A 10,244-nucleotide genomic window follows, 5' to 3' on the forward strand; every position below is an offset into this window, starting at 1 on the left:
GGGAGGCTCTAACAACAGACTAGCATTTGTCTGCTCATCATGCCTACATTTGGCTGGAAAACTGTCCAACTCTGAATGGCTCCTGTCTGAAGTCTGAAAAGGGTTTACATGTTGCACTACACAGCAAAACTGGACAGTGCAGTAAATTCCAGTGCGTCCCTTGGAAACTTAAACAACTTAACTTAACACTGGAGGATAATGCATACTTAGCCTTGAGGAAACATTCTAATTATGCTGTGTCTCCTGTCACAATGCCCACTGAAAACATTATCAGCAGGGCAGGAAAAACTGTAGGAGCCCTGCTGGACAAGGCTGTTCTGGTAAGCTTAGAGGTAACTGTCAGAATGCTGAAAGGTTCCAGCTTGCCCAGGGGCAATCTGATCAATGCCCAAAGGAAGTTCCTACAGGCCAATGCTAACTTCAGTGTCCTTCTAGGTGACATGGGCAATGCAATGTGAAGTGAACACCACTGGCTGCAATTAGATGATCATTGTCCTTCTGGAGGACACATATACAGGAAGACAGCCAAGAACCCCACTGAGTTCTTCACCTCAAGAAATTCTACCTTTTTGGGAAGATCTACAACAACTGTAGCCACAGAATTCAAGAGCCACAAATATTCATGGAATCCTGAAGATTCGTAACAGAAGCATTCACCTATAGCCCACCATGAGTTACTATCTGCGACCATACCTTATCACCTGTCTCCATATCTGGTAGTCTGCCCAGGGCATGCCTCCAAAAATCTTCCTTTGATCATTTGAGGGGCTACACACTCTGGGTTCCCTCCAAGTTTGACCTCATGGCATCCTCATCATCTTGTTCTCTCACTCTTTCAGGGTGCTGACCAGGGAGGCCTTGAAACTCCTAGGTCAGCTCCTTGTTAAAAACGTTCTGCAACTCTTCCACCCTGTTCTTATTTTCTGATCTATATACAAACTAACGGGGTGGCCATGGATTTGCCACTTTCTTCAATCTTCTTTAAATAAATGGCATAAAACATGAAAACCAACAAGTCCCTGTGCTGGCTCTGTTATCTGGATGACATCTTCATATATCTTCATGCAGCCACACAGACCAGAGAAGCTGAGTGACTTCCTTCACCAGTTTAACAGTGTTCATCAGAGCATCCAATTCATAGTGGAGACAGCAACATATAGCTCTAGCCCAATAACATGAAGGAGAGCCTTTGCATGAGCAAATCACATAAACGACCTCCCTGAAGGAACACATGGAGCCTCCTTCGCAGAATATCCCAAGACTCTGGTTCTCCAGGTGACATATTAGGGCCCCTATCAAGGCCTTCTTACTTCTCTCCCCTCCTCCACCTTCCTCATAACCCTCTTTAAGTCATTCTATTTTTATTCCATCCTTTCCATTCCTTCTTTTCCCCAATTTTCCTTCCTGTTCTCTCTTGGTTTTGCCCCTAAAATACCTTCTTTATCAGATCACACTGCTTCCTATTTGTTACTTCACTTTATCTTCTTCTGTTTTGTTTGTTCCTTCCTCCTAAGCTTCTTCACTTCTTTCCCTTGAACATTTCCACCCTCTGAACTCAGCCTTCCTTCATGTGCTCTTGCATGACATTTTCCCAATGACACTGCCTACTCTCTCCTTGCTTGTTTTCCCCTACTTATATCCCACTTTATTTTATGAATTTAGACGTTTTATCAATTTCATTTAAATTCCTATACATTCTCTACTGACTGAATGAATGGGCCAAACTGGGACACATACCATAACTAACAATCTCACACTCCCAATGAAATTAGTATTTTACTTAAAGGGGTAGGTAAGTAGTCACCTGGTTCCATGAAGTAATGTCCCAGATGACAAAATCTGAAGTAAGCTAAAGCCTCAGTCACAAAGGATTTTCATCCTTGATCAGGCATCTTTTGCAAATGTTGGTTATTCCCAACTGAAAAAGCTGTCCTTACAGGTGACAAGATCCTGCAAATAATTCTGCTGCCCATCTTCAATTTTCCTCACTCACCTTCTGAGCTGTGTCTGGCCCAAATCAGTGTATAATATTTTGGAAAACAGCTTGTAGCCACCTTCCCAAACACCTTGTGGTCCCCCCCTTCCTGTCATCTTTTTATCCCAACTATCTGCTCCCCTTTGCCCACCAGACGAATTGTGTTGCACTGTTCAGGCATTTTTGACTTGGTCTTGGAACTGATAACTGCTCTAAATGCAGCAGTCCTAGGGCCAGCTACCTGGGCCTCTTGTGGTTTAGGGACAGTAGGTGAGTGCTGTTTTAAATTGTGTTTGGTCTTGTATTCCAAATCCCTGTTTTGGCCTTGTCTCATGCTGGTATACTCTCCTTCAGTCTGTTCCCAGGTCAATGTTTTATTTATTGTCTACCCTACTCAGAAAACTAGTTAAATGTCAGGATGACATGTCTTAAGTTCAAATGAAGGTTCAGTCAGTCTATGTTATTCACTTATGCTGTAAGTGCTGCAGAACAGCAGACATTGTTACACATGCCACATGAAAATTTCATACCATGCACCAATTAGAAACAGGCAGATTGCATGTAAGAGTTTTATGTGAGTTGGAACTGAAGAAAGGAAGAAATATATGAACTCTTATCTGAGAAAATTTCCAGCAATTCGGAGCCTTAATGTTGCCAGTAATATCATGAATATTGCACATCATAAATGGTATATGGCCAGGCACTTCAGAAAAGTCTAATTTCTGTTGCTGTGGTGATCATAATGCAATGTTGATCCTAATCCACAACCTTTTACTTGCCCAGCGGAGAAGAGCCACACAAACATGTGACCAGCTGCTTATTTCTGTTGCCTCCCACGATATCCAAATTCAACAACAACTTGCTGGCATAGTCATAGTGAACAGCAAAATGAAGCATATGATTTCACAGACTGAAGAGTATTTTCAACAATTCCTCAGTGTACACTCTACACACATTTGTGGTTAACATTCATCATCAAGAAACAACACAAACATATCATGACTTGTAGGTCATGCAGGTTATGAAAATATCTGTTACAAATTATGGCTGGTGAAGTAAAGAGTCAAGAAATAGCAGATAAAAGTGTGCTATCTATTTCTAACAAGCACTGCATTCAAACCTCAATAGGCTGTATTGCTGATGCATCTACTATCCTAACAGCTGTAGCAAGTGGGACTTCCTTATCAGCTTCACCCTCTGTTTCTTCTTTACAAGAAGGACGTTTCTTACTAGGCTGGAAAGAGAACGTAAAAATAAAGTCAGGGACATTTATTTCTGTTATTTCAGAAACAGAACACGGCTAAAAAACAAAATAAATGTTAACTGAGCAAAATAGCGTGATCAGTGGAAATTACAATTGATGTTTTCATAAGCTGCATCCTGTTCATGTGGACATGACAGAGAAGCCAGCATGAAGCAGGTTGCAAGCCGAGTGATCTGTTTCTTGCTGGTTGCTTCCTTGGCTTACTCTTCAACCATGAGGATGGAGGCAACCTGTTCCTCAAATTGTTGGCTGACTTCCAGCAGAACACATGTCATTATATCCCAGAAGATAGAACTATTCAGGTATTCATGAGTTCATTAAAGTTTTCAAAAATATTTTTTAAGTTTACAGCACAAACTGTCAGGTCAAAGTCTTTCACTTTTTAGAACTGTCATTACTTACACATGTCCCAGGAGCACATTTAAGGGTCTGGTAGTTTTCTCTGTAGCCCTTAAGGCTGAAAAATAAATGAGTTACTCAAAATCTGTTGTTGGTGCTACGTTCTTGTTGGATCAACTATGTCTTGGTTTAAAGATGAATTCCAAAAATGGTTGGTCGCTGTAGTCGCTTTTGAATGACATATGTACAACGAATGAATACCTTACTTAACATTTTAAAGTATTTTCTGCTCTACATATGCAGAATGTGAAATAATTTAATTCTTCAATTGTCATTTCAGTCTGTCCCACACTATATCAACTACTAAGATTTCATACAAAAAATATGCTTTTCATTTCCTTATTCGCTATCAGTTTATTTACATGTTCATGAATTTTTTTATCATCTATTCGGCCAATGCACATAGTCATGATCTCTGTAAGTGTTTTATGTTACTGTACATCACCTAATGATGATTTTTGTAAAACTGAAACATGTACTGCAGTATAAAATGATGAAAAAAATTATTAATGCTATATTATTTTGTCTGATGGATATACACCTTGAAACTTTGAATGCTATCATCCCTACTATCCATGGGACTCCTTTAACCAGAAGCACATCCAGCCTTACATTTCAGTAAATTAAAATATATACCTTCAGTCACAAAATATATATGAGAAACTGCACTATGTTTCCAAACACTGCACTTCACCAAGTGACTTCTGTACTAATTACATCTAAATACTGGCATCATTAGCAGCATAACACACTTTAAGAAATACTCAGTTTCTGACCACATATTGACAGCATTTCACTGGTAACATTCTCCACATCTCTAACAATTCATTAATGTTTTATGTATTTTCTTGATCAATAAAATCTTCTACAAACTTCCACACAAAAAAAATTTTGTGAGATCTGGAGAATGAGGGGGCCAGGGAATTTGACCCCTTCTTCCTATACAACAATCATGAAATTCCCTGTCCAGAAAGACACAAATATGACAGGAGAATTGTAGTGCAAGCAGGAAGAAGTTACATACATACCAGATTACATAAAAATTTCTGCTTTTATTTCACATATACAGTATTTTATTCTACTGATATTTAGTGCCAAGCATCCTGCAAATATGATTTACATACCCAGGAAGCATGATGAACAATATATATTCCAGTCCTTCAGTATGTTTATGTATGAATAAATTTTAAATGTCATATATGCATTAGAATGATTTGACAATACAAGATAGAACCAAGCAAAAAATACAGTAAAAAAAAATATTAAGTACATAGAATTTTATATAAAATACCCATAATATAATTGTGATGCTTAAACAACTATAAAACAATGCCCAGACCTCCAAGGGTGGCAATCTGCTCCATCTCCCATTGATATAAGGGGTATGAAGACACAACCCTTAACGGTTTAAGATTTTAAACATTAAGAATTTTATTAATATTTAAACTCACCACATTTTAGCATACTTGAAATCTTTATATGTAAAACTTTGGACAACTCTGAACTTGATGTACTATGACTTATGTAACAGTAGTTTCCTTAACGTGTTATTTGCCTTCTGAAGATGGTCATTAATTGAGTGAAACATGTAAAGGCATCATATAAATACACATTTGAGTCACACTGGAAGGTGTAGTCAAATCATTCTATAGTACTGACTAGTGTGACGGACCAGAATGAATAAAGTTAAGTCATATATGCATCCCTGAAATTAATAGAGTTTACTCAATCAAACTTCACTTTGTCTGTTTAGGCTGTTCTTAAGTTACAATTAATATACTAATGTCATGTGTTAGTGACTAGGCATGGGGTTTAGACTGATAACTGGATTCACTGGACGCTTATAACTTGTAACTACATATCACAGCCTCACTGATCAACACACTCTCTAAATCACTGTGATTAGAATGCACATAAAGTCTTCTGTTTGTTATTGTCTCATCACTAGGCAGCAGCTGCCAAAAGTGCAACTCCAGACTGACTAACTACTCACTCTGACTTCTGACTGGCTGTTGACTTACTGACTGCTAAATTGTTGTTGGTCCTCACCATCAGTGATTCTTAGTTCCAAGCCCGACAGGACCTATGACCATACTTTAGTGTCTGAAGGCTCTAGGAGCCTTCAGACTAACTCTCTGCCTGTTGACTCAAGTCAAAGTCACATGGCGACTGACGGTGAGTCAGTCGGTCAGTAAGTCCTGGTGTCAAGCCCCAACTGGGGCTCATGACCAGATATTTATTACTCTTTAACAGTTACGGTCTAGCTTTTGTGGGGTGCCCTCTCTGACAAAAGAACAGGTCTGTCTTTTGTATATTTTGCTGGCCCTTGCCAGCACAGTCTTTCTTGAGTCCGAGTCCCTTGGGACTTCTGACCATATTTTACTGTAGCAGGTTTGAGACTTTCCTTTTCACTGCCTCCTATGACTCACAGGGCCACAGTGGAGGTATCTGACACCGCCTCCACACAGGGGTGACTGTTAACTCCGTGGTGGTCTTTGCTATATGGCCTTGGCACAGCCTACACAGAAAACACCATTTCAAACAATTCCTCTACTGTTGTGTGTTCATTCATTTCTGCAGAAATGTGTTTACCATACCATTGCATAGAAATAGCTGCCTCTGCTTTTCCACTATTCCAGCTTTCAGCCGCCATGTCACAATATCATGAAATTTTTCCAAATGAAGGGGCAGCCTTTCCTTGAAATTTGCTGCAATATGTTTCTCGTCAGTCCTTGTGCTACATTTGCATGTGTGCTTGTGTGTCTACATATATAAAGCTGGTGGATGAAGAAAGATTCAAAGATGTACTGTGATTACCATCACAACAAATGGATGTGTATGATGTTCAGATTCATGTTCCAGAGGTTCACTCTTCACCAGAATTATAGCTGAATCAGGAATTATTTCATCATCCATCCTCAGAGCTGTACACTCACTGAACCTAGAATATAAAAGAGACACACTCACTATGTGAACTAAACTGAGTGGTAAAGGTAGAATCATCCTTGTGGTTACTTCTGAAACTCTGAATGAACCGCAGTACATACTGTAACCGTGGCTAGAACCACGGCATAAAATTCATACCTGAAAGGTGAACACAAGTGTGTGCTGATCTGTCCTATATACTCCTTGAAAATATTTCAAGGGCCTAGATGCATTCGAATTAAAACATATGGTCAAAGTGTCATACTAACTGTATCGCCCCTACTTCGTACCCTAACGACTGGTACTTCACCTGGTCACTTGAACGACTTGAACTAACCCAAACAATTCTAATAAATGCAAAATTAAAAAAAAAATCTTCCTAACCTGACCGTAAATTCCTTTGTACTTACGTATATACTCGTATATATAAGACTTGTTTAGAACATAATAGAAGTGCCTATCTGCACTTAGTTAAAGTGTCAATTAAACTCGGAATTATAACCTCACAGACTTCGCTCAAAACAAGACAAAGTATCTGATCTCGGAATCATATGAGCCGCACAGACGAGTCTGATCAGCGTTGGATAGTCTCTCCGTTTTTGTTTGATAATTAGTAGGTGTGACAATGAACCTAAACGGCGACATGCCTTCCACGCCTCGCTTTTTGACGCCCAAAACTTGTAACTTGCAATAAGATTTGTGGATATACGTATACGAACAGGCATATCGTAAATGCTTAGATCAACTTTCTAAGATTTGAGCATTATCGATACCCAGAACAAGTGCCACTTTTCGCGCGTGCAATTCCACGATCACTCGCGGTTATAAGTGTTTTTAAGTAGTTTGCAATGCGCCGGAAGGGAAGTAAGCTTACTTATTTTAAATAATAACATTTATGATGTCACTTTAAGAACGAGGAAAAGGTTAGGCAGTTACTCGAGTTCGCTCAAGTTATAGAATGTTACATACCTCAGTGATAAACTACTGACGAATGGGGCCCAAAACATGCTTATGTCACTGCATGATTTATTGATGATTTCATATTCACGGTTTTAATCATATCATTAGCGATTAATAAGCATGGATAATATACAATTGATCAGCCAAGAATTATGTAAGTCTTCCTCCTTTTCAGAGTGTTATCTGCCAGGTGACAACTTTCAAACACACGTGCGAAGAAGTTATAATATACAGGAATCTTGTGCGAAATTTCGAAAGCCCCAGTTGTGGCTAGTTGACACGTGCTTTTTGTCCCCTCTGTTTACTGTTCATTGGTAACCACTGCTGGCACTAGAACAGTAATTTGTGTGAATACATTCTGTGTGCAGTGTGAGTAAAATAGCAGGAGTACTGGCATGCTAGTTAATTTGCAGTCCCTGACAGAAGCAGCATGGTCTGAGACGCCATGTATTAAGTAGTAAATTGTCCTGTAATCGTTTTAGACTACTGATATTATTGAAAGAGAAACATGCAGGAAGAAGGAAGCAAAAAGGAAAAATTGTGGGTAATGAAGAAGCAAGAGTAGCAGTTGGGATGCACTGGGTGCCTTGTGTGCATTTCTGAAGGGCTTGCACATTGAAGATGAGAAGAGTTATTAAAACCATTTGATTATGTACTTTGAAAAGTCTCATAAATTGTTGCTCACATTAGGGAGCCAACTCTGCATTCCATTACTCATAGTATGGATGCCAGTCCTTCAAAACTTAAATGGGAAGTTATTTGCTGCTGTCTGGCAACTGGAAAGAATTTCCCCATTTCCATGTTGGACTTTATGCTTCCTGCTTCAGAACTACCCTTGAAGCTTATAAATGTTGTCACTAACAGATCCTCTTGCTTTAGGCTGTTTAACTTTCTTAATCTCTTTGTAACATGTAGATCACAGATTTGAATTTTGTTCTTTAAATTTTAACTTAGCATCTTGCATGCCTTGAATTCATTTATTCAAATGCACTATCCCAAGCTTGTTTGTTTTTATACAAACATAAGGTTTTCTTCTGTGAATACTACAATTTCTGTATTAATTGTAATGAAATCCTACAAAACACTGCCCCTAGTAAAATGTAAATACTTCAAATAAACATATTATTTAATATGTTAGAGATATACCTGAATGGGCTATTCTGGAGAGATGGCAGATGCCAAGAAGCTGCACCAGGAAGGGAGAACAGATGTAATGAGATGTTGCAGTGTAGAGTCTACAGTGAAACGTTATACCAGTGGTATCACCAAATTCACAAATATTATCTCAAAGGCCGCGCCACAGCTTAAGCGGTTAGTCGCTGGCTTCCCATCGCTGCGGTCTAGTCAAGTGGGATCTGTGATGGACAAAGTGGCACTGGGGCATTTCCCCTGCCAATCCTCATTCCATCAAATTCTCCATAAGCATTATCACCAGTACAGGTACAATAGGACATATGGAAGCCGACGTGCCGAGGGGACCTAATACAGATTCCACCTCACAATGTGAAATGTTAACTATTGTAATCTACTGCAATCTATTGTAAACAATTTTAAGTATTGTAACTTTATTCTCTTATTGTAATCAGCCAATGTACAGTAACTGACTTGTCCTATGTCATGTAACAACGATCTATAGAGACGAAATAAATAAATAAATATTTTTGTAGAGTGAATGATTTAAAAAGAGTAGAGGTAGAAGAAAGGGAACATTATCTGCTGTTTTGAATTATCCATGGCACTTCTCCCCTCTGTTACTATGTATCCTGTTCTCCTTCCTTTTCTTGTTGTAATAAACCTAAATTCCAATGTTTCTATTTCTTTTGAAACAGAGCCATGAATAAATATCACACAGACAAATTGGCAGAACATTATACATAGATTGGTATTCTGGTCTTGTGAAGTATGAAAATCAGTTGTTTAATTATTTTGGGGCATAAACTTCTCTTTGTCAAAGATATACTCAGTCTTAGAAACTTCTACACAGTGACTTGTTGAAACTTATGTTTTGTGTATGTACAATGTCATGTTTCACTGTAGACTATATTTTGTGAGGTCCGTTTTTGTAGAGTGATTTAGAAAGCTTCTTTGGAAGCACCCCAAAATGTCACTCTTAAGTTATTCTGACAGTGCGAAGAGCATTTCTGTCACTGTCTGAAAATGGTGACTGTATTGTATTTTATTTCATCCAATTTGCTACATAGTAACACTTGGACATGTCATTCAGTAATACAAGTTAACAAAATAAATCTACAAAGTTACAAGCATACTACCAACAAAAAATGAAGTCCCAACAGCACATGCCATTCCCAAGCAGTCACCCATCCAAGTACTAACCACACCCAGTGTTACTTAACTTTGGTGATCAGACGAGAACCAGTGTTTTCAATGTGTTATGGCCTTTGGCATATGCATGTATATATGATGTTTTATCTCAAGGTTGCAGAAATGGTTGAAAATTTTGAAAACAAAAATCTTGTGATGACGATGAAACAGTGACATTTCCAATGAAATTTATTATGAAATGTGAAACTGAAGAACAGAAGAAATTCCCAGAAGTGAGTTACAGCTTTTGAGCATACGTTGATAATGTATGATTCTTTATGTTAGGGCATGGGGCAAATGAGGACCTATTACATAGGATACTTTCTGTATGATCAGATCTGAATAACACACATTATAGTAATACATGACATCTGACAAAAATGAGAGAATTTTGTTCAT

The 10,244-nt window shown here is 38.5% G+C and overlaps 1 protein-coding gene, 1 long non-coding RNA gene and 1 pseudogene across 6 annotated transcripts in view; 1 reads left to right on the forward strand and 2 right to left on the reverse strand.

Annotated features, from left to right (window-relative positions):
• The window catches only part of LOC111864636 (gastrula zinc finger protein XlCGF52.1), a 20,376-nt gene extending 12,672 nt beyond the window's left edge, over positions 1–7,704 (reverse strand). For 3 of the 5 annotated variants that reach the window (XM_023852022.2, XM_033751510.1, XM_033751509.1), the window contains exons 1-3: positions 7,533–7,704; positions 6,456–6,579; positions 3,096–3,209 (exon numbers count right to left, since the gene is read on the reverse strand). In XM_023852022.2, coding sequence (XP_023707790.1) covers positions 3,096–3,209; positions 6,456–6,579; positions 7,533–7,570 — 276 coding nt within the window. In that variant the 5' untranslated portion in view covers positions 7,571–7,704. The other 2 variants (XM_023852023.2, XM_023852024.2) reach the window with 2 other exon arrangements.
• LOC117282324 lies at positions 7,396–7,856 on the forward strand. Its single transcript, XR_004513044.1, has 2 exons — positions 7,396–7,486; positions 7,699–7,856. It is a non-coding gene; the product is annotated as an uncharacterized LOC117282324 (long non-coding RNA).
• A 1,952-nt stretch (positions 7,857–9,808) lies between these two features.
• On the reverse strand, positions 9,809–9,927 carry LOC111864644 (annotated as a pseudogene).
• Positions 9,928–10,244: the final 317 nt, after the last annotated feature.

Source organism: Cryptotermes secundus, unplaced genomic scaffold (genome assembly GCF_002891405.2).
Source record: "Cryptotermes secundus unplaced genomic scaffold, Csec_1.0 scaffold145, whole genome shotgun sequence".
In the NCBI taxonomy this organism is placed as follows: domain Eukaryota; kingdom Metazoa; phylum Arthropoda; class Insecta; order Blattodea; family Kalotermitidae; genus Cryptotermes; species Cryptotermes secundus.